The following is a 27755-nucleotide window of genomic DNA, read 5'->3' as shown; positions in this document are numbered from 1 at the left end:
CCAAAATGGGCCAAAACTGGTTTGTTTAAACTAGTGGCGGGCCACAAAATGCATTAATTTAAAAATTAGTTTGTGATTATTATTTTTTTCTTTTTAGTTTAACCTGTTAAACAATGAACACATTTTTAATAAAATATGTATATTACTAAAGATCTAAAACAACAAAAGATTCAGGCCTGTTGCCTTTTTAAAACAAAAACAGACGATTTCCAAATTTTGTGGGTCATGAATTGTTTTATATTTTCTTGGCCAAATTTTTATTAGTTTTGATTTGCAGTCAGGGGCCAAACAAAATCTGTTAAAGGACTACAAATGGCCCAGAACAACCCTGTTACACCTTAGATAAGATTCACTTGAAAGTTCAAAAGCGTCTGATCATAGCTGTGTAAGATTTTAATCATTTGATGCTATCACACTGCCTTAATCATACTTGCATTGTGGTTTTAATGACACATGCAGTTCTTTTTTTGATAATTCAGGCCATATTCTCAGAAAATGTGGGGTGAAGCTATACAAGGACTTCTTCTTTATCTGTGCACTGTTTCTGTGTAAACTGCTGACACCACAGAGTGGATTACAGAAAGATTCGCAGATGTTGTAACAAAGTTCAGCTGTGGTTTGGTGCTGATGTAAAAATTTTAAAAATGCCGTAGCGATAGTTTTTATACTGTTCTCTGGCTGAAATTGCTTTGCTTTAAGCAGACATTGAAGATTAGAGGGGTTTTTTCCCAACAAATAAGGTGCCAGCCTGTCAATTTGTTTGGTTTTTATTAGTTGATCAATTGTTTTTATTTATGTAAGGACTATTTTCAGTTGAAAATAATATAAAACGGAACATAAATGATGATTTTTCTATCATAATTTATGTTTTCTTACCAGTAAAAACAAAAAGTGGAACATGATGAGGTATAGTGGTTGTAACATCTTGAAGCTAATCATTATTCAACCACAGCTTAGTAACAGGACCAGGTTTGAAACAAGTTTATAACTCACTGTATTGGTAAAGTTTCAAAAATACAAACTTATTTGAAGTGGAAATCCCTTTGTGCATGTTTGATTATTGAAGTAGTGCCATGATCTAAAAGGAAAAAGGAAACTGCCTTGTTTTATAGACTAACATCAGGCAATGTTTACCAGAGAAAATGAACCAGCAATTTTCCAACTAGCATATAAGATGAAGATTATTTGTCAGCAGTCATTCTGATTTTGTTTTATTTAAGTCACATATTGGTCTTTTTTCCCCCTCTCTCTTCCTGTAGCCGAGTTGGGAGACTACAATGAAGCGGAGCATTCTTCCGGCTACCTGTCTGACTTCTGCTTCATCCCCAACCCCCCACAAGACTTCCACAAAGAGGTCTCCAAACATCACCAGCAGCACAGGTACGCCGAGCCGCTCGCTGCAGTGCTGCTGGCCGCCACTCAGACCGGATTATGTGTAAACAGGGAGAGACAGCGGGAACAGACTCTGTGGTGGGAAAGAAGCGTTTTCAAATCCAGATTAGATTAAAGTTTTTATGTTACATGGAAATGTCTCAAATATTTTGTTTTAGCATTTCACAGTTCTGGAAAAAAGATTGGAGTATTGTCATATATTTCCATTCATTCATCCATACAAAAATATGCTTATCCATCCATCCAACCATGCTCTTGAAATTTGACTGGAATTTTAAAATGTGTGTAATAAACAGATCAGTCATAAATAACTTCCCCCTTTCATGTGCATCACATTTTGATCTGCTGGTAATCTTTAGAAATATCCACACCTACAGTAGCATAGGTCCAGTCTGTGCCGACATACAGATTCACACACCAACACACCTTTTGCGCTGCCCTTTACTTGACCCCTTTTCTTGCAATTACTTCAATTCATCTGGAACTGACGATTTCTTTTTCTTTTGTCTCCTTTTCCCTCTCTGCCACCCTGTCATCGACGCTCCCTTTGCACTCACCGCTACGCTCTTGTCCCCATCTGTCTCTGTCCCCTCCTCCCTCTCTCAGCGGTCTATCTCCTGCCCAGTCGGAGTTTAATTATCTGAACACAGCACGCTCGCTGGAGCTCTACGGGGTGGAGCTGCACTATGCAAGGGTGAGTAAGGTTTAATTCCATTTCTGTTATTTCCTCCGTATGTTTCTATATTCTTATGGCAACTAAAGATTTGTGTAGCTTCAACGTTGCCACCAGTGCAGAGGTGAGCAGCTCTGCAACTGGAAATGAAACCATTAGTTTCATTGTTTACATTGATACCTTCTCATCTTAAAAGCAGAATCCTTAAACCATCGTTCTTTTCACATCCGCTGGATAGATGTAGAATGATAAAAAGAAAAAAGATTTGTTATGTAATCCCCACTCTAAAGATGAATGGTGCTTTCATCTTGTCATTTCCTGCTCATTCTATAGAGTGAATCCACATGACGGAAATTAGAGCAATGTACCATCAGCCATAATGTCATGATGGGGTGGAAATATGAAGAGATAAGCTGTTGGGTAAACAGTATGGATTTAGCTGTACAGTGCTGAGATAAAAAATATTATCAAGTGCTCACAAGAGACATGTTTAGCATCCATCTTAAAAATTTAATCAAATGAGTCTCTTTTTACATGATTTTACTCATTTAGTATGAGAAACGGCATAGATTAATTTCATTTTTAGTAGGAGTCATTTGCACCACTTGTGTTATCCATAATAACTGGTCTGACTACATGTAGAGTTTAGTACTCTACATGTACTACATCAAGAATATTTATCTAATGTAGTTTCTCCCATCTTGATAATCTTCCGTAAATCCACAAAATCAGCGTTTCTTTTGCAGCGTCTGGGATTTCCTTTTTATAAAGCTGATGCAGCTTTCTTTGTTTTGAGTCCATCTCTTCTGATTTCCAAAAAACTCTTAATATACCATTTTCCTCTAAAAATACAGTTTTTAGTCTTAGTTTTTAAGCTTCAGCTGAAAGCAAGTGAACTAATGGGACCCACTTTTGGCTAGCCATCCCAGAGGGCTCTGAAAGCTATCAGGAATGGTTTCATTTGTTCTGTTTGTTGCCCGCAAACCTTTTCATTACCTTCGAGTTGAAACCATCGGGTTTCTTTCTCTTTGTCAGTTTTTTATGTGTTTTCTGTTCTGGGTAAATGTGTAGGTTCAGTTGATGAATACCATTGAACGTTATTGCATTTTGTCATGCTGCCTCCACAAACGTCTATTTAGCTTATTGGGGTTTAAGTGACACAAAGTTATTGTGAAATGAAAATAAAATTATACATGGTTTTTATTTTTTTAAAATAAATAATATATATGCATTTGCATCTTCACATTACCAAAATGATTCGGAAAATCTGACCCGAGTTTGAACATGGATGGTGTAAATCGAGATTTGACATTAAAAACAATATTTCTTTTCTCTGGTTCAGCTCTAGTTTTATTATTCCTTCTCTTCATCATGCAAATGTTGCCTCTTCTTCTCTGTTTAGGACCAGAGCAATGCAGAGATTCTGATTGGGGTGATGTCCGCTGGCATTGTGGTTTACAAGAACAGGGTACGGATCAACTACTTCCCATGGTAAGAGAAACACAAACTGAACACATGCCTGTGAAGTTACATGCCACAGTGACATTGATATGAGTTTATTTATATGTTTCTACATGGTCAGCATATTTATTTAGCTTCCAAACACATAGAAATCTATGACAAATTATTAGGGCCAGACTAAGAACAAAAATCATGAAACGTCACAATATTATTAAAAGAAAAAGAATTAAGAGAATTAAATGAAACTATAATGAGAGTAAATTAGATCTGGATAATTATTGAATCTTTGCACTCAAAAACTTTTTCTTAGTATTTTAACAACTTTTTTCTGGTGATATTGTGTCTTGTAGTATCGTAACTCCAAAAAAGAAAAAATATATTTTTGTCTGGCCCTAGCACTCCATTGTATGAAACAGTAAACACTGAAGGTATTAAACAAAAAATAGGTCACTTAAAAATGAAACACTAGTTACTTTGTGTTTAATATTGATTACCTTATCAGGGTGCAAATCCTCACAACTTTCCATCTAGAGCCATATCTTTCCTCTAATATTACAGCTTTTCACAGGTATTTTTTAGCTTGAATATGTTTCCTGTTTATGCTGTTGAGCCTTCATGAGGTCATTTAGAGGTGAGAAGGTCTGGCTCACTTTTCCTGCTGGCTTTCATTCCAAAGGTCCTGGCTGAGGTCGAGGTCAAGGCTCGGTGCGCGCCACACTGCACCTATCAAAGCTTGTCATTACATTCTTCACATTCTCATTGTGTCATCAGAAATCTGGAAGCACAACGTGATTATGATTTCACACACTTGTGGCTATGGGTCTGAGTGAAACACCTGAAGTCAGCAGAAGTAGTGTGACCAACTACTTTAATGCAGACAGTGTATAATTAAAGCTGACTACTGGAGACATCCGCTGTAAAATTTGTATTTGGATGTTAAAAATGACCAAAAATTAAGTTGGAAATTTGAATCTTGAAAGCATCTAATTTTAAAATGAAAAACCGCCGAGCAATACTGAAATATTCACTAAATGAAGTGGCCTTAAGTGCCACAGCCTTCTCTCAGTTTAATTTCTATAATCATCACTGAGGTACATTCATATCACATGTAGTTGTGCACAACTTATATGCATTTCTGTTTTTATCCAGATGACATGTTTTCATGTTATATCTGGGTCAGTTGGACCACAGCGTTTCACTGCAACCCCACAGAGGGGGATAACTTGCTGGTTTATAGTCTGCTCAGAGGAGAAGAAGAAAATAAGCAAAAAAGACAGAATAAGGCGTTTCTCGGTGCAGTTTTTGTATCTTTGTGGTAACTGAGAGATAAACTATTCAAAGTATGGAAACAATTGCTGTTTCTTTAAAAAAGAACAACTTAATTGCTCTTTTCTCTTCTGCTTGTGATCCGATTCTTTCTTGGGTTTTCTTTATAACCTGCAGGTTTGGTGCAGTGACAAATTGTACATTTTTCAACTTGCTCATCTCTAGCCGATTATCTCGATGCCTGAATTTTTCTCATGAAATTATCTGCAATGCCTAAATGCTAAGTGTGAGAGAAGATTCAATCTTGGATAGTTTTACTGCTTCTTAGGTGTTAAGGAGGAGCACAAAAGATGGGAGCTTAGAAAGTAAACCAGTTTTTCTATAGAGGCATGTTAGCCATCCATTCATTCAGGTGGCTTAAACGCAGAGCTCGACTCATAAAATCCTAGTTTATTTCACTATTTCACGTACCATGTTCTTCATGTCTGACTATTATGGATTCAACAAAAGCCGCCTGTCATGTCACACCCTCTAAAAGGTCCCTTCAAAATCTTGAAGGAGCCGATCATTTATCCCCTCTGTCAAGAAACATGCTGGATTTGGAAATGTTGGCAGCCTTTAGAGAATCTGACATAAAGATTTATAAACTCTAGGAGACACAAAAGGAGACTGCTGGTAGATATTCTAACCAAATAGTATTCCTACTATTCAAAAATCCTAAAAGGCTACTCTTAATTACCAATTAAGATAATATTCTTAAAAAGTGAAATTGAAGCTGGTTAAAAAAGAGTCAGTTGACAAACAAAAAAAAAGGATAATTTCTTTATGACTTGCATCCTTTTAGCAATAATTAGACTGATCCTAGATTTTTTGGTAGGTGTGTAATCAGGAAGAACTACTAATCCCTGTTTTAACTTTTTTTTTTTCAACTAGCTTCTGTACCTGAAAGCAAACATATGTTACAGAGACTCTGTTCAGAAGTTTTATGATCAGAGATTTCAATTCCAACTGCTCAGAGGCCAATATCCCGCTTGTCCAAAGCCAAGTGCTTAAAAGTGTGTGTCCTCTTTGGCCAACAGAAAACCTGGCAGCTTCAGGTGGAAGTGAGTGGATTTGTGTGGACAGGAAACACAGCTGAGAAGCTCTTTCGCTGTTGAAACAAGTGTTCTTTGTTGATATTTATGTTCTTTGTCATTTCTACTGAAGTGGAAGTTCAAACTGTGGCTGTCCTTGTTAAAAACCTGCCCCTAATCGGCCTGCTGCCAGCTTCAGTTGAGCTGCGTCCAGAAAGAGTTTTACAGAGAACTGGCTGGCATAGTATTTCAAAATCTCTCACATGGTGATTATTGACAGTGAATGTGTATATCTAAGCCTCTCTTGAACTTTTGCAGAATAATGTAGTTCACTCCAACTTTTTCTTTTTTTCACAGCAGTTTTTCATAGCAGTGTTAAACTGTGGTTCCTGGAAACATTATAGCCATCAAATCTATTTGCCCTCACTGACCTCTTTTCTGCTGTTAGTTCCTCTTATCACTCACTGTGTCTTGTTCTTTGTTTGGTGAATCAGTACTTGGAAATCTGCTGATGCATGTTGAAGAGAGTAGATGTTACTGTGTGCAGAGGATAAAAGAGAAACATTATTCACTCTGAAAGGTTATGCAAACTCCTCCGTCTATGAATGAGTTGTAATATATTATTGAGAAGTTTATTCAGTTGAGAAGGTGAACCTCTCACTTCTTAATAATTTGTTACACAGAAAATGTTATGTTTCAAGCCTTTCATCTTGATAAATTTGATCATTATAGTTTATTGAAGTCCAAAATTCTCTATCTCAGAAGTTTACACAAATAAAAATTTATTTATGATATGAACCTGCCAGCCTGTATGTACTGTACACACTCAATATAGTGGTTGGGCTACTTTTGCATGGATTTGTGCATTAATGCGGCGTAGTATGGCGCATATCAGCCCACGTTTTAACAGCAGGCTTTCCTCTGAATTGTTGACACATTTTCCTCTCGATGGTGAAATATTATTTCCCTCTCCTTATTTTTTTCTTTCATTTTTCTAAGAAACTACTGCAGCCAATTTTCTGGATTTATCTGTGTTTCGCAGACTTCACCTAAAGCAATTCTCCTCCAAAATATCTTCAGAATTGTCTCAAGACTGTAGTTAATAGTGTTTCTTATGCATCTGTTTCTACTATTCTCCTTCCTTCTACTCAACTTTGCCAGGGTGCCTGTGCATCCTTAAAAAGTCTTAAATTTATGTATGTAAAAGTAAGAACATAATATTTCTTAAATTCAATTTTTTAAAATGTAAGTTAGTCTTAAATACGTTAATCACAGGGCTTAAATTTTGTCATGGCAAGACTATTTTACCTCACACTATGTGTAATCTTTTTTTCTTGCCAGGCAAAAGTTTGAGTCACACTCAGACATCTTCATTCTGTTCTACGACTTCAAGCATTTAAAGCTACTATAACCTTGCTAGCTAGCTCATGTTTTTTGCGTCTATAATGGGTAATTATAAATTAGGCTGGATGACATTTGTCTGTACCACTGGCTCACTTCTGCTGCTAATCCATATTATGTTACGTCTGCACCAAAAAGCTTGGTGGTACTACTACTGTATAAAATATGCAGCTTTCTTTTGTACATTTCTGTCATAATACTGGTCTTAAATGTCTTTCATAAATGTCCTAAAAGGCCTTAAAAAGACTTGAATTTGAAACTGTGTTCCATTAATATAGTTGGATACATCAGCTTCATTAGAGATGACCTTTTGTGACTCTCCCTCTATGCAAAGGACGTCTCCAAAATAGTGTAGTCCATAATAGAAGAAGTCTATATTTAAAATAATTTTTCTGAATTGAACCATAACAGAAATAAATTCATGAGTCTCTAATACTATAAGTTTCACATTTTGAATTGAATTGCCAAAATAAATCAGCGATTCAATGGTAGTGTAAATTGCGATGCACCTGTATTTTAATTTCAGCAATTCTGTTTTATCGTAGTGACGTCATTTAAATGCAAAAGGTTTAAATCAAAGCCGAGGCCTCCTGAGTTTATCCCCCCAGATGAGTTAAATTTAGAGACCAACAGTGGCGTCCTCAGCAGCTGTTCAGCGCCATGTCCTTAAGACAGAAACAGCGAAACATAACCGCAGTCACTGTTTCACAGCTTTACTCTGACTGACTTTCTGTAACTCATTGTCTTCCTTTACCTTCTTATTAGGTCACTGCTGATGTCCTGTTACTTCTTTATTTTTTTAATGTCTTTCCTTTCCGTTTAAAAGTTGAGAGTAAAAATAGGGAGCAAGACGGCAGCAGAAAGACATTTAGATTTTTGCCTGTTTCCCGTTTCTGTTTGCAACAGCCTGACAAATTAGCCACATTTGGATGGGGGATGACTCACGCTCTGCTTAAGTGTGCTGTTGTTGCCAATGCAAGTGCGCGCGCGCGAGTGAGTGTGTAAAATATATTTAGCAGAGAGCGATGAGTCACAGCAGCAGAAGCAGCAGCAGCAGAACTCTGGGAAGGGATTATGTTACTCTGCTGCTGCCGCTCATCAGCAGCCGTCTTACTGCTGCCTCGTGTGTGGTCCTCTGATTTTAGCATAATTTATGCCCTTGCTCCTACGTGAGATTGGAAAATACATGCCATCGTACCTCTTCAAGACTCCTCTTTTCTGATAAGCTTCTAACCCTCCAGCTATGGAGAAAGGCAGGAGGTTATACGAACATCATGGCTGTGTAACATGACACAATAGTTCTCATCTTTGTTTATAAAACATGACTTGTGTATAAAATTGCAAGAAGTTATTTATTAAAATGTACTTTCGTTTGAGCATTATTTTTTAAAAGACATATATTACAACTATGTCTCACATTAACCAGACTTTATTCTGTTCACTGGTTGTTCCTGTGTTTGGTTTTATGGAAAGACTGCAATCTCTGAGAAAATTGTGCTATGAGGTTTTCCTCAAACGTTTCTCCATGTCATTTGCAAAATAGGCACTCTGAGGTCTGAGAACATGAAGAGAGGTCGCAGAGGAAGTCACGGGATTCTTACACACTATGAGGGTGTGATCAAATTGATTTCAGGGTATTCCTGGTGAAATAAGCATAGAACGTACTGGTTAAGTCTGGGCTTTTTTCACTGGGCTTTAAAGTCGGACCTTTATTCACTTTATTTTTTCGACCTTGCTTTGCCTTGCAGAAACCTAATATATATACCATCTGTCAAGTTTTAATTGACAAGATGACATTAACCAGATAAATTATTGAAATCCAGCATATATTGCCCTTATTGTACAGTCCAGATTAAACCCCAAATGCACTTATCATGCTCCACAGATTGAACCCCGCACTCTTATCACCCTTATCAACTTCCTTATCTCCCTTATCATACTGCACAGATTGAAACCGACCCCTTATCACCCTTATTGGCCTCCTTATCTCCATTTTTGTACTTGTGATATTGAGCCCCAGCCCTTATCATGCTAATTCAACCCTCTTATCACCCTAATCAACCCCTTTATCACCTTAATCAACCCCGTTGTGGCCCTTATCATACTCCATAGATTAAGCCCCACTCCCGTATCACCCTCATCAACCCCCTTATCGCCGTTCTTGTACTCGTCATTTTGAACCAACACTTTATCGCCCGAACTTTTCACACCACCAATTTCCCATCCCACTTTCACTACACCCACAAATTAACCAACTGAAACAGAGCGTAAGGAAAATTGATGGTGCAAAAAGGAAGATAAAGATAATAAGAGTGGTAGGGTTCAATTATTTATTGGAGTCTTTTAATCCATCAACTTGTTAATTAAAATTGGACAGATGGTATCTATATTACTGTTTTTCTTGTCTCGCCTTGGTCTTCCTTCTGTTGGGGCAGTCAGTGGATGCTGAGGTGAAACAGTACTCACAACTCTCCATACTTCATGTGGCTTTCAGATTGGCTCAAGAACAGTGAGCTACTCTTGAGATTACCAGAACAGTATTGTTCCATTATATTCCTTTCCATAGTAAATATTTCCATAAGTAAATATTTCCATAAGTAATGGAAATATTTATGGGAAGTAACATTTCCATAAATATTACTTTTCATAAATTACTCCACCACTGCAGTCTAGAGCTATAGAGACATGTTTGAAGAATTGTGCCTCTCTGAGTTTGGATTTGGGAGCTACCAAAAGGATGGTGTAATGTCTGGTGCCGAGAGAATTATGGTTTTAAGAAAATATACCCTTGTATGTCATCATCCCGAGTCATTTGGTAATTTCATACTGTCAACCATGTGGGTTAGGGATTTATCTCCTGTTGTTCCAGCATGACTATGGACCACTGTAAGGTCCACAATCACCTGAATGAGGGAGTTTGGTGTGAAAGAACTTGGTAGGTCTGATCCCTACCTGATAGATCACTTTTGGAATAAGTTAGAACGAAGACAGTGAGCCAGGCCTTCTCGTCCAACATCAGTGTCTGACCTCACAAATGAACAAACTTCTATATCTTGTTGAAAGCTTTTAGAAAAACGTGTTTGCAGCAAGGAAGCCAAAGTTCAGATTTCAGAAACTTAGATCTTTTGGGTCCGATGTTTAAGAGTAGATCCATTCATTTAAGTTTTTATTTATATCTATTTAGATTCCAGAAAGAGTAAGTACAAACAAGGTCAGGTATTTATTGCCACACAGTTCTGTATTGCTACAAAGGTATTTTTGGCAGGTTTAAAAATGTGTCATTTATTTGATAAAAGGCAACAACTGACTTTATATTGTTCCCTTTTCCAATTTCTAGGTTGAAAATAGTGAAAATCTCCTTCAAGTGCAAACAGTTTTTCATCCAGCTGAGAAGAGAGGCGGTGGGTGTACACACACAAACATGCTCACGCCCTCACGCAAACACATGCACACCTCTAGACCGTCTTTTCCTACCCACTGCTCAGTAACGAAACAGCTGGAGTTCAGACACTGTTTTTTATTGGGTCAGCTGTATGAACCTACCTTTATAAAGATGCAGCATTTCAGCTGTGCTGCGCCTGTATCCGTTTGTGTAATCAGGTGTCAGATTAACCCCCTGCTGACTTTGCCCTAACATGCATTAATCCCCTGCATAAATCCTTTGTTTCACATTTGAATCTCTTTGTTTTCTTTTAGCCTTTTTCTTACTGTACAACAATTTTTCATGTTTTTTAAACCAATTCTATGTTAAAAGAGCAGTTTAATAATATTTTGGTGGCTGAAAACTTATCAAGCTTAATAGTAGCAACATAAATAACTCATTATGTGGCTTCTAAATATTTTTAAAACAGTTTCTAATTTTAAAAGTGTTGTGATGCTGTGACAAGCTTTAAAGGGCAATGCTTTATGCATCTGTGCTTCCATATATGGACGATACATAACAGCAAGGTTTTACAACAAAAACAAGCGTTAGCAGAGCTGAAAAAAAAGATTAAAAGTTTTTTGCACATGTTGCGTTTCAGTTGGAGTTGGAGAAATTAGAAGTTAAGATTAGAAAAAATTAAACACCGTGTGCTGCTAAATGCTAATGTTGTAATGTCTAATGTCCAAAGTCTGATGTTGCCTTGGAAGCATGTGAACTTTAAAAAGAAAATCTGTTCAGATAACTTTTATTAGATATTCATGAGGTATGGTTTTCATAACAAAGTTAATATGCAGTTTTAAATGTGTAGAATTTGTTTTAAGTTTTTTCTGGGTAATAAAATGGAGGATGAAAAATATTTGGAATTTCTGACTTTGTCCCATTATCTATCCATCCAAACCAATTAGTCGTCCATTCATTAGGCATCCATCATCCACCCATCTTGCATCCATCATCTATTCGTCATCCATCGATCTTACATCTATTCATCCTGCATCCATCATCCATCCATCTTGCATTCATCATCCATTCATCATGCATCCATCTGGCCATCTGTTTTTCTATCTATTAGTCAATTCTTCCATCCATCATCAATTCATTTGGCTACTTGTTACTCCGCTCATCCATCTGGCTTTTGCTAGGCCATCCATCCATTCATTTAACTCAGCCCTCCATAAGCTGCTATGTTTCTTCCTGGGTGCAGGCAGAGACTCGGGAGACACTGCTGGGCTTCAACATGGTCAACTACCGGGCCTGTAAGAACTTGTGGAAGGCCTGCGTGGAGCACCACACCTTTTTCAGGCTGGAGCGGCCCATCCCCCCACAGAAAAACTTCTTCGCTCACTACTTCAGCCTGGGCTCAAAGTTTAGATACTGGTAAGAAGATCATCCCAACATGTTCTCCCAGAAGAGCAAATTCCCCCTGTCACTTCTATTTGGTCCAGACATTGTTCTCCATTTTCTTTAAAAATTTCGACCTGTGATAAAGTTTACAGACTAACAATGATGCCTCTGCTCCCTTCAGATAGAATTCATTTGAAATGTGTCTTCACCCCATGTGAACTCCTTTTCATTCCCAGCTAACCTTTTTCAGTTCCCTTTTCTATGAAAGGCGGCTGTGAAAAATGAAGGGAGCCTTGTGATGTATTATTGAGTAGCAGTGATGCAACGTGAGCGAGCCTTGTCTGATGTTTGGCTCAAATGTGTTTTTGCCCTCCAGACATCTCCACACTTTCCTATAAAGATAATTTTTTGGAATCACTTCTGTGTTGCAGTTATGATGTGACTTTGGTTTAATACAGATTTTAAAACTGAGGAAATTGACTTACTGATCTATGTAATTGAAATAACAGTTAGCTTATAATTTATATGTTAAAACACCTTTACTAAAATTGGGGTGTTTTTTTTGTTAAATTAGTTGGTTTTTAAAGTGTTGTTTTTATTTTAGCTGTACAATAAAATCACATTATTGATAACAGCAATAAATTACCTTTTTTAAAGTTCTTTTTTATTGTTTTTAACTCCAAAGTGCGGTACTGGAAAAATTTGATAACTTACCTTGAAAATAGAAAAGTGCTTAAATTTCACTGTGGGAAAAGTGAACAATACCCATATTAAGTATTTAAATCACGTTATTAACTGTTGTTTTCCTCGTTTTTCTCTTTAGTGGGCGGACAGAAGTGCAATCTGTGCAGTATGGAAAGGAGAAAGGGATCAAGGACAGAGTTTTTGCCAGGTAGTAAATACCTTCTGTCCTTTGTGGTTAGATGGAAGCAGCCTAATTTCCTCTTCCGTTTTGACTCAACTTGACTCCACTGTACTCACTTTTGCTTTGTGGGCAAATTCTGATAGCCTGCATTTATTATCGGCTCAACAATCCACTCAATAATCAACATGACTCAATCGATCGGTGTTTGTGTTTCAGCCAAAAGGGCATCAGTTTGACTCCCTGGTGCCTTAATGTGCTAAAACTTTAACCACCAGACTTTTCCCTTAGATATTCGTTTGGGATTCATCAGAATTTTTTCTTAAAATATACACCAATCATCTCTCTAATATTGCTTCCTAGTCTTTTCCATCTCTAGTCAAACAACATCAGCACATTTAGGCACAGACTGAGTCCGAGATAAATGTTTCGGGCATCCGTTCCTGGAAATTGTGAGGCCTTGTTCTACTTTTATAGTTTTTAAAGATGCAGTTGTGTTGAAATCTGTGGGAAGTTTGAGGGCATTTAACTCCTTAATGTGTCAATCTCCTCAGGAGTGTGTCATGATACAATTTCCCAAATAAATTAGCTACAGCCACCTTTACATATGCATCTCAGCTTAGATGCAGCATGCCATGAACAGGCTCCTTCTTTAGTAATAGGCTTTTGTGGCTTAACCATTTTTTTTAAAGTACCAGTGACTGTCAAGTCAGCAGTCTTCACCATAATGTGGTCATAAAATAACATTTCTGTTTTAAAAATCCCTTTTTATTGGTAATGTTTGGAGAAACAGAAGTGGGTTTGAGTTTTTGGAGAAATAAAGACTGAACTATGTCTATCTGCAGTGACAATACAAAATATGACTTTCATGTTTTGATTTGAATGACTACATTAAATTTACTTTTTAGATGTCCGTAACGCGTTACTCACATCGGACCACTTCTTTCAGTAACAAGTAATCTAACGTGTTGCTATTTCAAATCCAGTAATCAGACTACAGTTACTTATCAAAATCACTTTGCGTTACTATTTTCTTTTGTAATTTAATTTTATTTCCTCTACACATCTTGGGGAGCGACCCCCGTTTCTACACTACAGTGTCAGCAGTGACAGAAATGTAAATGTAAATGAAGATGCGCATTTTGTTGCTGAAAAGGAACTATTTTGAGATTCGGTCGCCAATTCCGTTTATTACAAGCGGCTTTGGACTTGTTTTGTTCTTTCTAAAGTCGCTTGCAAATTTAATGAGTCGCGGGATGCGCTTTTTGGGCTTGGAAATAAGCAGACATAAACCCCAGAATCTGTCAGACATCCAGTTAGTGTTAGTCCATCATTTCCCGGATGATCCGTCCCGCTGTGTCTTAGTTAATGTCAAGTTAATATATTACCTGTGACTGACGTCGAGCTTCGCTTTGCGCTCCAGAAAATTGCAAACATCGAGACTAATATGAACAGCGCAATAAACGTGAAATCAGCCACGAATGAACGTGTCTGTAAAGTTGTGCAACTAAACGCAATTATAATCAGTAATATTAAGATAAGTGTCACAAATCTGTGCAGCGGGACATCTGATGTTGTGGAGCGGCAGGAGGAGCGCTGTGCGCTGCGCTGACAGTAAACGAGGGGGTGGGGTATAAAATCCTATTAATAGTTTTCCAGGCAACACTGGAACACACTAAAACATGCACAAATTACTAAAATCTTTTTTGTACTGTTGTAACCATTAAACAATCTCCCCTTCAGGTTAACCTTATAAGTGATATATTGTTATATTGTTGATGTTACAATTATAAAATAACTTGCAATTAAGTATTGGCAAAGATCAGTGTAATTTTCACAGGTGGCAGAGCGTTGTTATTTAGCAGCTGCTGAAAGTAACTAAAAAAGTTCATTTTAATGTAACTTAGTTACTTTCCAAATCAAGTAATCGGTAATCTAACTTTGTTACTTTTTCAAGGAGTATTCAGTAATCCGATTAAAGTTACTTTTTCAAAGTAACTATGCCATCACTGCTTTTTAGTGATGCTTAGTTATATACTCGGTGTCAGATGCAACAAACCCTGAAACATTGCCCTATTTCACAATTGATCCAGAATTATTTTTATCACTTTAAGTTGCGTTTTCTTATTTCTGCATGTAGATCTCGAACTGGCTTTCATTTCTTTCTTCCTGTCAGACTAAGATTATGCATATATGTGTGACCAAAGTCCAGTAAATGAATGTGTGAGCCACAAGAACTATGAATAAAAATATAACATCAAAGTATAGACCAATGTGGTTGATCAGACTAATACCAGATTAGAAAAAAAGGTTTTGATTCTGAAACCAAAAGAGCTAGGTGCTAGCTGCTATTCTTACATTAAAACATCTTCAACACTCTTCATTCTTCATTCTGTGAAGATGGCAGTTACAGCATCCTGCCTACACCAAGGACACACAGTACAGAAAACATAAAGCAAACTAGCTGGTAGCTGTCGTGAATAAAGTGTAGGCAAGCTGAGTTGCGTTTAAACGTGACATAAATGCACTGAGACTTTAATTTTTAGTTTAGTTGTAACTGGAAATCGACATTTTCTGAGCAGGTCTCCCAGCAAGCCATTGGCGAGGAAGTTGGTGGGCGGGACCGACTGGGAGTCGGTAAGCAGGAACAGCCTATCAGACGAGAGACTGGAAACCCAAAGCCTGCCCACACGTTCGCCACCTGGAACACCGAACCAGTGAGTTATAACAGATTTTAGTCCTTCATGATTTCTTTTGTAAAGATGATCCATAATAATATGCCACAGCCACCTTACAGGTTGTAGCATATGTTTTAGATGTTGGAATGAATTAGGTTTGGATATACAGTGATTTGCAGATGTTTAACCCTTAAACTGTTTCATGTTTTGTCAAATTACAACTAATTTTAATGTATTTTATTATTATTTTAATATTTAGAACTAACAAATTTTTAAAAAATATCAATATACTGGATGCAGTTTTTTGTTGAATGGAATTAATTTTGTATCAAATTTCCACAGCAGAATAATATTACATTGAAAACTCTGTTTTTTGTGTGTGAAAATCATTTTCTATAAACATCAGAAACCCATAGAAAAAAATTATTAATCCTTTTTTGTAAATGCTGTATGCTTTTTTAAACCTAAACACAGAAATAATAGTATATTTAGTATAATAATAGTATATGTTCATTAAAAATTTTAATTAGTTTTTTCATGAAAGGTTATGTAACATTTGCGGCTTTGAACTAGTTTTATTTACCTGGACTGAGGCAAAAATGGCTCTTTGTGTTGTGAAGGTTGCAGATCTCTGGTTTAGCACATAAATCCTGATAGAATATAAAGATATTTGTGGAAATGTTAAGTAGTTTTTAAAAACCTACTTCTCTAAGCTGCGTTTCCATTGACCATATCCCTGCTCAAATTTTAATTACAAAAATACATTTCCTTAGTTGAAACTCACTAGTTTTGGAAAAACTCTTGTTTTTCGATTAAAAAGTTTTAAAAGGTTTGTGCTAAAATGAGGTGTATTGAAACACTTTTTTCACAACGCATGAGTCATGTGATCAACAACCACATATCGAAACTGGCAGACGAGACAAAGAAGACAATAGGAAGTGGTAGGAGGATGATGGCCTGGCAGGTTTTTAATAATTTTGCGTGAATAAACTTATTCACGTGTAATTTTAATTGTGTTTCTTATTTAATGGAAACACCATAATTGCAAAATTGTGTATTTTTTATATTAATGGAGCATCGACAAAGTTTTGTGCACATTTGTAATGGAAACGCAGGTATACTTGTAAACTATAAAGTGCAACAATAGTGCCATAAACACAATACAATAAATTTAAAATTCAAAGCCAATAGAACATAAATCTAAAAATGGCAAATATAAACATTTCTGATTGTTCTGTGACGCACCAACAGAGAAATTAAACCTCTAATGTTTGTTTTTGCCAGGAACTCGCTGTTTGTCCAAGACGGCACACGGCTACGCCCGTCGTCGGTTGGCCACCTGGTTGATCATGTGATCCACGCTTCGCCCAGCCTACCTGTCTTCTCCTCCAATCACAAGTCGGCGTCGTCCACGCAGGCCAACAGCATCAGCCTGGACTCGACACCGTCAGTCGAACTTTTTTGCTAATCATCATTCTCATTTGAATATTTCCATCCCTTCCTTCTTCCTTTCTTCTTCTTTTCAAAACAACGTCTTCCTCCTCGGGGAAAACATCAGCTTTGACTTGGCAGAGCATTAGTTAGATCATAATTTCACTGCTTCATAAATAAAACATCTCCTCAGAACAGCCAGCCTTTAATTTAGCAGTTACATTTTCCTCATCAGCGCTAGTCTGTCTGTTCTGCTGCGCTGACGGGTTTATTTTTGTCTCTTTAAACGTCTTTCGGTGTCTGTGGCTTCTCCCAGCAGTTCACACCCTCTCCCAGTGTCACTTAGCTTGCCCCGCTGGAAAGATGAAAAACAGCCCGTAAAATGTGTTTATAGCAGCAGAGCAGGGTGGAGGAGATTGAACAACAGGACTTAAGTAGATCTGGGTTCATCCTCAAACTGCTCACGCACTATAAAATATCTGGTAAAGTTCTTTAAGGTCCCAAATTGCTGTTTTTAAAGTCTAACGGGGAAAGTAAAGAATTAAAGAGCTGCAGCAGTTTTCAGAGCGGTGAAGTTGAAACAAAGTGTCACTAATTGTCCAAAGCCAGAGCCACAATTATTGGTCTCCTACCTGTTATCCTATTTTATTTAGGATAAAATAAACTGACTAGAAACATAATTTTCTTAATACTTTCCTATCTCAAGTTGATCATAGTGTCCTATAAAGTTTTTTAAAGGAGATAATTTGAGGTAGCAAACTCTGGTCTGTTTGAAGCACAGGTGTGTTGTAAAAACTGCCAAAGTTTGAGCTTCTTAGCTACGAATGCTCCAGGGAGATCAGTTGCGAAACAAAGCATCAATAGTAAAGTGGAGAAGCAACTCAGGCCCACTGCTGAGCAGGGTGGAGGATCTGTGATGGTGTTGTCCTATTTTTCTTCCTAAGGTCCTGGAAAACTTGTAATGGTGAATGGGATCATGGACCTGTACAGATCTAGAGTCAGGAACATGGCAACTGACATCTCTGCAGATCCCACACATGCTGGACACAAATGTCTACCATTAGGTCAGCGTCATTTGCAGAAACCAGCCGCTACAGAGACAGTTTCTTCTATCAGATCGATGAGCACCCAACAGCCTGAGTACTCAGCTCCTCTGCTGTGAAAAAAACAAAACAAAAAACATATTTGCATCTTCTTTTTTTTCTATCTTCCTCTAAAAAAAACTATTTGGCTGCAAAAACATGTACATATGTATTGTTTAACCTTATTTTATTTACCCTAAATGTATTTATTAATACTTACGTATGTACGCTGTGAGTGCTTGAAAATCAGTCAGATTCTTCACTTTTGGAAAAACCAAACTGTTGCTGTCTTCCAGAAAACTACAAATAAGTTGTCTAAACGACCAGAGTAACAATGAAGTGATTAGACACAAAATCAAGCTATTTCCATGGTCATGTTAGTTCTCAGACCTAGATGTTTAAAATAGAAATAGTTATCATTTGTCAAAGATATCTCTCTCTGTATTTTCCAATCTTGTTAAATATTTTTGAAAGGAATGTGTGAAATTGTTAATTGCACTAAAAAATATTTATTTAAAGACTTATTTGGCCATCTTTAGCAGGGGTCAAATAACCTTGGGTGGCATTGCATCACACAGCATTTTTTATCAAATTCCCCAGTTTTTTCATTAATCCATCCATCTAGGGACACCCTTGACCCTAGTGAGGTTGGGGGGAGGGGGGTGATGGTGCCTATCTCCAGCGAACGTTTCGGGCAAGAGGCATGGTACACCCTGGACAGGTCACCAGTCTGTCACAGGGCAGCACAGAGCACACACACCACATACCTAGGGAGAATTTAGAAAGACCAATTTATCTGACAGTCATGTTTTTGGACTGTGGGAGGAAGCCGGAGTACCCAGAGAGAACTCACGCATGCACAGGGAGAACATGCAAACTCCATGCAGAAAGACCCCGGGCTGGGAATCAAACCCAGGACCTTCTTGCTGCAAGGCAACAGTGCTACCAACTGCGCTACTCCCCAGGTTTTATGATCTCGTAATCTATATTTTTCTGCATTAAAGATAATCTTTAGCACATAGCCTTATTATCTTGCTGGTGTTCAATTTACAGTGGATTGAACTTCATATAAGCAGTCTGTGTTAGGCGTTTTCACTTGTTGGCATGGTAACCCTAACAGTGACAAATGATGCTTTTTTAATCCGTTCATATCCACTTTGGCTCGTTCTAATATCAGATATTTCTGCAAACCTCCCAGGAGTTTAAGGTTTAGTTATATTTTAAAGCTTCGGTGGCTCTAATGTCTATCTTTCACCAGCTCCATTATAGCGTCTGTGGAAAAGATTTGGTCCCAATCCACTTCCTTCGTAATAACCATCTGATTACTGCAGATTATAATGCTGCATTTTTTCCTCTCTGACAATTTATGTTCCTGATGGAAAAGACTAAAAATGCAACTGCAGATTTGCCATCCTGACTGATTTCCTGGTTCACCACTTTACTCAAGCCTATAATCCTGATCTTCCCAATGTTTTTCCCTGATTTTCTCTGCTGAGAGTCTACATTTCCTCTGAAGGAGAAGCAGTTACTCATTCTGCGATTCACTCAGCAACGCAGAAATTTAGATACAATACTGTGTTTTAGTTGAATCATGCTTTGGGTGTGATTGTTTCTCGAGTTATTTTGCTGATACAGCTGAAATTGTGTTTTTTTTTAAAGCTTAGTGCTCAGTTTCTTAATCTGGTGTCTGATTAGTTTTAACTCAATCTGCTTAACAATCCTCTAAACAGATAAGATTTCTTCTTTCTTTGCATATTCTCACATTTTTTTAATGTTTCAGATAAAATTTTAATATTAAACAATGATACAGATGATTCCAGACTTGTAGAATCAATAAATATCTACAACAGAACCTGTATGTCAACATGAAGTAGGCAGTAAGACCTAGAAAACTAACACATATTTAAACAATGCAGAATTAAAGAACGCAAGGGTGCCTATTTAAAATTAAGGCTGTAAAATGTCTTAAACTTATTGAAAAAAATATTTTGGCCTTAATCACAAGTCTTAAATTTTGTTGTGACAGAACTATTTACAGTTTACCATCCTTTGTACATTTCTACTGTAACGCAGATCTCAAAAAGGCTGCAAGTCTTAAATTTGAGTTAAATTTGAAACCTGCAGAAACCCTTCTAGAAATCCTTCCTGCTAACAGCATCATCATCAATATCGATTCTTTGAAGATAATTCAATCACTCTGTCAAGTTTATTTGTACAGCACATTTCAGCAACAAGCACTTCGAAGTGCTTTACATCATAAAAACACAAAAATACAAAATCATAATGGACACCATACTGTCAACAATTAAGAAAACCAATAATGAAAATTAAATTTTAATGAATGCAGTGTGTCATTTATTATGCAAACTTGGATGATTTGAGTTTAATTTCCCTTTGGGAATTGATTGAATCTGAATCATTAAATGTGAAAAGTAAATGACCAGTTTTACGTAAGGCGTGCAGATGTTTGCAGATCCATTACGTATGTCTGCCTCGTGTCTGTGCGATCACAGTAAAGGAGGTGGATGTGCCATCTCGGCTCCGTCTTGCTGTGCACCGTCTCAGCCTGACCTGGTTTTGACCCATAGTAAATGTCAGCCTGTGTGCGTCTGTTTAAGACACAAAGTGGCACCAGTTGCAGCAGCCAAAACAAATGCGATGCTTTTTGACTGATGCTCCCTTCCCCCAAGGAATGCCGGTTCGTAGCCTTTTCCCCCTCACACAGAAACGCACACAGAGTGAAACGACGGGCTTTTTAACCCACAAAGGAGCGCTGCTGAAAGCTTTAACTGACTGACCATGTTGTTTCCCCCTGCGCACTAACGGTCTTTTACTGTCTGCTTGATGGAGATGGAGCGTGAGGGGTGCTTGTTTTCCTTCCCTTTGCTGCCTTTTTATTGAGGTTAATGCACTAGGACAAACAGTTATTACCTCTTTTCTGTCTATTTTTTCCTCATGCTCATTTATACTTCTTTTTCCTTTCCTCTTAAACAAATTTACAGTATGTTTGGAAATAAATTTGTATAGTAAAGACAGGCTCTACCATAACATGCAAAAGAAACATCAGCATACGCCTTGTAAATGCTTCAGTTTTTCTTCTTTTTTATTGCAAGGGTCTGCAACTTTTACAACCTAAAGAGCCATTTTTTCTTACAGGCCAGCCAAATAAAACTCGTTTAGAGCCGCAAATCTTGCACAACTTTTTGAAAACAACTTACAATCTTAGACAAATATCTGCTATAAGAAACTTGATATTTTTACTTCAATTTTTAGGATTTGAAATAAAGGTAAACATCAAATCGAGCAAAAAGATGCTGGATTTTTTTTTTGTAGGATGGAAAATTAAGTAAAAAAATTAAACCTAGTTTAACTTTAGTGTAATTCCTTATGGAAATTTAATTCAAATATTGACTTCTGAATTACAGTTAAAAACCTGTGTTTGTTATTTCTAAATTTAAAAACATCAGCTGGTTCTTCTTCATTTTTAGCCGGTTATTAAGAGCCATTGTGGAAGGACCCTGCTTCTACTGTAATATAAACATTTTCTGTCTTTTTCTTCTTCAGGTCTCCCGATGGGGTAGATGGTCAACCTCCAGCTCTGCCTCCGAAGCAGCTGAGCAGGAAAACACTGAGCCAGATCATCCAGGCCCATTCGCAGCAGAGTCTCCTGGACAACCACCTCAATGAGATGTACGACGTTCCCGTCAATGCCGACAAAACCACGGTCAGTGGGCCCGATGGAAGCACACTTAATGCCTCGCAGAACATTGTTTATCTGCATATCGATAATGGGGTTGTTAGTTGACACATGAGAAAAAAGTATTAAAAATAAATGTAACTTCTGTAACAATATCACAACCTCATATAGACATAAAAAGACTGAAAAATTAAATCTTTAATTTGAGCTTTAAAAAAACTACAATATTTAGCATCTTTGCCTTTGTTACCTTAAACCAGGTTGATTTCTTGTCTGACGAACCATTTATTTATTGTTTTGGCGGTATGTGTTGGACCATTATTCCACTAAGAGATCTAGTGTTGATTCTTTTTCAACTCTGTAGCAAAGAACAGCATTTTTCTATTTAAAATCTCCTGGTGTATCAGAGTTTATGGTGGCATGCACTCTAAAAAGGCCTGTAGAAGAAAAACAGGCCCACAGCATCACAGATCCTACATTGTAGTTCAAAGTGGAGAAGAAGTGCTTTCCCACTTGTTCATCATTTGTCTCCCACCAGAACCAGCTGTTTTTTTTCTTGAAGAAAATTCATTCTTGTTTACATTTGTGAACATGCCGGGCAGGTTTTTATTTTCCTGGTATCACAGATTGTTTTGTTGCTTGACCTCCCACAACACCTTGCTTTCTGTCCGTTTAGGCAAGATAAATGTCAGTACTTGTTTTCGCCTGGTTTATGACAGTTCCAGTTTTTCTTATCTTTACTTTCTCTGATTGTAGATATGGGCAACTTTAGTTAAGTACCTACTTCTTGAAGGCCTTTTATGACTTAAAATAAATCAGTACAGATCTGACTTTTTTATTTTCCTTTCTTTGTTTTTTGAAGAGTTGCTCAGAGAAATGTCATATTCATAAATCAAAAACCAAGAATGTTATAGATTATTCATTAGTAATCACTGTCACTTTGATAAATTCGTAAAAACAAAAGTAAAATAAAAAAAAAAACTGTCAGTTGCATTGACTTTCAAGAAATCTTTGAAAATGTGCTCAAATTAAAGGTTGAGTTTGTCTAAAAGATTAATTTATTGGAAGGTTTTTCACCATAAACAATGAAGCAACTTTTTACTAATTCATAGAATCTTACCCTATCAGCAGAGCAGTTATTGTTATATGCTTGTTACGTAACAATATGACTAATATATTACAAGAAATACTCATTGTTTTTGTGCAATGCTAAAATGTATTTTTTTCCAACACATTTTCTGCTTTGTGTATTAGACAATGGCAGAAAGAGAGCTTGTTTATACTTTAAAATTACCTTTGATCTGACAATAATACCTTGTAGAATATGCTTCAAAAGGTGTTGATGCTAAAATAAAAAAATGCTTACTGCTATAAAACAGCCATGCAGCTTTATGTCACTTTTTGCCCCCTGGTGGTTGAATTAGATGCATACATGTCTTTGATCTCCCTTACATCTTCAGTATTTATAACAAATGCAGGTCTCTGTGTGGATACAAGTCTAACTCTGTTGTGTTTTTAATGGGTCCTTTCAGCTGAACGGAGTCGTCCCACATGATAATCTGGTCCTGATCAAGATGAGGCCCGATGAACACGGACGTTTCGGCTTCAATGTCAAGGTTGGCTTTAATCTTGTTGTTTACCGGATTATTTATTAGTCTGTAGTCTTTAAAAAAAAATCGGTGCGCAAATTATTGGACTTTTAACATGTGTGTTTATCTCCAGGGTGGAGCTGACCAGAAGATGCCCATCATTGTGTCTAGAGTTGCTCCGGGAACCTCAGTACGTTAACGACTGAAACATCTGAGCAGAAACCTTTCAGGACAAAAAAATAAAATCATTTTCTTACCTGTTTCTGCCTTTTCAGGCCGACCTCTGCGTGCCTCGCCTTAACGAAGGGGACCAGGTGGTTCTAATAAATGGGCGGGACATCTCTGACCACACCCATGACCAGGTGGTGATGTTCATCAAGGCCAGCTGTGAAAGCCACTCTGGAGAACTCATCCTACTAGTCAGACCAAATGGTAAATTATTTTTTACAGTAAAAACAACGCTTTTGAATTCAAATACTGAAAAAAAAAATACAGAAAAGTTAACGGTTTTATGCTGTAGTTCTGCTTTTAATAAAAAAGCACAAATCCTATTTTTCTGTATGCTTAAAGTAGTTGATAAAAGAGATGGTAGCATCAGAAAGATCAGCCATACTTGACTGTTTGGGGCTAAGCTACGGATGTTGAAAGACTACGTCACACCATGATGACTGCATAATTTCTATTATATCTACGGTTGTGTGTTGCCACAACTGCAAATATATGACTGAGATAAGACAAAAATTGAACAATTTATCCATGAGACTGCACCTTTACAAATACGAAGCACGGTGGTGGCAGGATCATGTTGTGCAGGGTGTTTTGCTGCACAAAATAGATGGCATCAAGAGAAAAAACACAGTAAGGGGAAAAATTGAAGCAACATTTTAAGAAATCAGCTATATTGTTAGCATACTTAAAGACAACAAAGTCTATGTTTTGCAGTGGCCATCACAAAGCCCAGGTATTAGTCGATCTGTTTTGATGAATCATAAAATTGAGCTGAAAGGATTTAAAATGGTGTGTGCAAGTGAGGTTCCTCTGACATCTCAACTTGAAACCTAAAATGTATGGATTTTTTTCAAACAGTATCTTTTGGAAACTTTCATTATAGCCTGATACAGAAATCTGGTACTTTGTTAATACAACAAATATAAACTTTTGACTATAGACAAATTGTAGGACAAAATGCTTTTCTCTTTCTCATTTTGAGCTCCAGAAAAAGTTGTGTGACTTGTTTCCCTGTCTTCCAGCCATCTACGACGTAGTGGAAGAGAAGGTCGACTCGGAGCCGGAATTTCAATACATCCCAGAGAAGTCCCTGCAGGATCCCACCCAGCTCGACCAACATGCCTTGAGGGACTCCATGATGGCTCTGAAGGAAGGCCTGAGTAGTGGAGGCATTCTGGCTCAGTTTGATGTAAGGAGAGCAGGTTCACACAATCAGACTGGCCGCATGCATCGGAGAGGGAAAGGCTTATCCTGCTGATAATCTCCATCTTTGATCCCACAGCAACAGTACAGGAAGAGGCCGGGGATGACCATGCTGTGTGCCAAATTACCTCAGAACGTTTCCAAAAATCGCTACAGAGACATCTCCCCATGTACGTGTCTGTTTACTTCCTCCCCTCACACTCGCTCCTTTTTCTGCTTGTTTTCATCTTAAATTTCCTAGCTGCAACTAATCAAATTAATGGGATAAAAAAATCCACATTCTGCAGATTTTTCATTTCACCACAAAAACCTTTTTTACACAATATTAAAAATAAAATAAAAGAATTTGAATGAATAATAAATCATTTCATTCCTTTTTTAAAATAAGAAAATAAATATTTTATTGCCCAAAGTCCAATAACAGCATTACTTTAGTGAATGCTTGAACATTTGCAGCAAAGGATTTTTCATCAGCCAAGAAAATACTTCTAACATCAACACATGAAAAGCTTTCTGCTCAACTTGGCATCAGTACAGTATAGGAATAATCTGGTGTACCAGAATAAAAATCCATTGAGATTAAAATCCACTTTTCAAGGGCTAAAGGCAGTAACAAATACAACACACACAAATGTAAAATGTATATATTGTTGTGCAGTTTTGCCTTTATTCCTGCTCTGAGTTCATTGTTCTTTCAAAAAAATTGTTGTTTTTTTTGTTTGTATCCTCCAGTTAATTATTGATGGATTACTAAATTAGTTGAGCATTATTTCAATAATTGAGTAATCATGATTAATAATTTCAGCCCTACTAACTGTGTAGCCTCACTCCTTTTGTTCTCTAACAGATGATGCCACACGGGTCGTACTGAAAAGCACAGACGACTACATCAATGCAAACTACGTCAATGTAAGTATCTTTCATATGTTTTTATTGTAGCTCACCTGTGATAAAGCAACAAGTTAACATTCTTTCTGACATTTTCTGCTGCATGATGTTTTCCTTTGTGCAGATGGAGATTCCTGCGTCCAGCCTGATAAACCGCTACATAGCGTGCCAGGGCCCACTGCCCAACACCTGCCCTGACTTCTGGCGGATGACCTGGGAGCAGAGCTCGTCGATGGTGGTCATGCTGACCACTCAGGTGGAGAGGGGCAGGGTATGTGACACCTACATACCAAAATACCATTACGCTTGTACTGGAGGTTTGATTTCAGCTTTCAGGTTTTGTTTCTGTGTGAATTGAGTTAATACCAGAGAGTTTAGAGTATAAAAAATATAAATGTTTCCAGATGGAATCCATCCATCCATCTGTCTGTCCATCCATTCATCCATTTCTTCATTTTTCAATCATCCATCCATCCATTCATCCATTCATTTTCTATTACCTTCATCCCTTTTTCTATTGTCCATCCATCCGTTCTTTGTGCTCAGTGGATTTAATTGTCCATTTCTAAAAGTCTAAACTTCTCATGCCTGTCTCGTATGAATTGGCTGCCTCATTTATTTTCTCCCTTTTCCAAAATATTTAGTTGGAGATTGCAGTTTTATCTTTGCTGCATCTCTTCATTCATTCAGTTTCCATGGAACAAACTCATGAAAGAGTGAAACCGGCGTTATGTAACAACAACGAACGCTCCAGAAGCAGTGTTGACACCTGCAGGCTCTCAGAATAAACGCAGATCTGTGATCTGTTCGGCGCACAAATCTGACTGGAACATTCCGTCTGTGTTTACAGGTGAAGTGTCACCAGTACTGGCCCAACCCAGACAGCAGCGCCACCTACGGAGACTTTAAAGTCACGTGCCACAACGAAGAGGGCAACTCCGCCTTCCTGGTGCGGGAGATGACTCTCACTCACATACAGGTAACACAACACACACACACACACTTATTGAACCAAACAGACTTAAAACTGAGGTGCATTCAGCCTGCTGAGAACCCCGAAGAGGTGTGTTGCCATAGTGACCAGTGTGGGCTGTTCTTTTTCTGGATCCCACTGCCGAGCGCCAGTCTCATGCTGTGGGAACTGGTTGCCATGACAACGCAACCACCACAGTCGGTCACGCTGCAGGAAGAGAGAGAGAGAAAAGATGAACTAACTGGAGGAACGAGGAGTGGGATGAATAATTTTTTGTTTACAAAATTGGGAATATGTAAATGAAAAGTTGGCTTTGTTACCACACATGGGCGTTTTAATGGTTCCGTGCTTTTGATGTTGCAATTCTGAACTTTAGACTGTATCTCCTGTATCTACTCACATCTCAATAGAACATATCCTGAAAAACATAGTATTTTTCATTTCTCTAGTAATTTTATGTGGTGCTTTTTTTTTTCCAGAGTGAGCAGCAGAGAGAGCTCACTCAGCTCCAGTACCTGGCTTGGCCGGACCACGGCGTTCCTGATGACTCTACCGATTTCCTGGACTTTGTGGCTCTGGTACGAAGCAAACGGGCCGGACAGGACCAGCCCATGGTGGTGCACTGCAGGTAGACAATCTCTGAATAATGACAGTAGGAAGTCAGTCATGTATTGTGCTTAGATATCCTTCATCTTCAATCACATAATTAATTTTCTTTTCCTAGTGATGTGAAAAAGAAAGCCCTGCCCCTATTTAAAATTAGAATTTTATGGAACACGGCATAATTTGGCATTTATTGGTAAAAGAAACTTCAATTAAGGTACAATACTTGAAATGCATTCAATGTCCTTGTTGGATTTCTATCAACTATGACATATTAGTAGTTTGCTGGTCTGGAGCACAGGTGTGGGTTGGATATCTTTCCATATCTTTCCATATCTTGGCATGGAAAAATATGCAACTGTTGGTGCCCATCAATCAGGGAAGGGTTATAAAATTCATTACAAACAATCAAAAATTCACTGTTCTGCAAAGACAAAGTTATAAATAGGTGGAAAACATTTAGGATAGCTGCCAATCATTCTATCATTCC

The 27755-nt window shown here is 37.6% G+C and overlaps 1 protein-coding gene across 2 annotated transcripts in view; it reads left to right on the top strand.

Annotated features, from left to right (window-relative positions):
* The window catches only part of ptpn4a (protein tyrosine phosphatase non-receptor type 4a), an 80480-nt gene that overhangs the window by 47197 nt on the left and 5528 nt on the right, over positions 1-27755 (top strand). For both annotated transcript variants that reach the window (XM_028023052.1, XM_028023053.1), the window contains exons 8-25: positions 1260-1380; positions 1999-2086; positions 3468-3556; positions 10604-10667; positions 11892-12064; positions 12855-12923; positions 15476-15610; positions 16856-17017; positions 21649-21808; positions 23314-23397; positions 23504-23560; positions 23646-23802; positions 24621-24787; positions 24881-24971; positions 25649-25710; positions 25814-25960; positions 26540-26668; positions 27142-27290. In XM_028023052.1, the coding sequence (XP_027878853.1) occupies positions 1260-1380; positions 1999-2086; positions 3468-3556; positions 10604-10667; positions 11892-12064; positions 12855-12923; positions 15476-15610; positions 16856-17017; positions 21649-21808; positions 23314-23397; positions 23504-23560; positions 23646-23802; positions 24621-24787; positions 24881-24971; positions 25649-25710; positions 25814-25960; positions 26540-26668; positions 27142-27290 (2104 nt within the window). The remainder of the gene's footprint in view (positions 1-1259; positions 1381-1998; positions 2087-3467; positions 3557-10603; positions 10668-11891; positions 12065-12854; positions 12924-15475; positions 15611-16855; positions 17018-21648; positions 21809-23313; positions 23398-23503; positions 23561-23645; positions 23803-24620; positions 24788-24880; positions 24972-25648; positions 25711-25813; positions 25961-26539; positions 26669-27141; positions 27291-27755) is intronic.

Source organism: Xiphophorus couchianus, chromosome 7, assembly GCF_001444195.1.
Source record: "Xiphophorus couchianus chromosome 7, X_couchianus-1.0, whole genome shotgun sequence".
NCBI lineage: Eukaryota > Metazoa > Chordata > Actinopteri > Cyprinodontiformes > Poeciliidae > Xiphophorus > Xiphophorus couchianus.
This window is presented reverse-complemented; position numbering and strand designations above follow the sequence as displayed.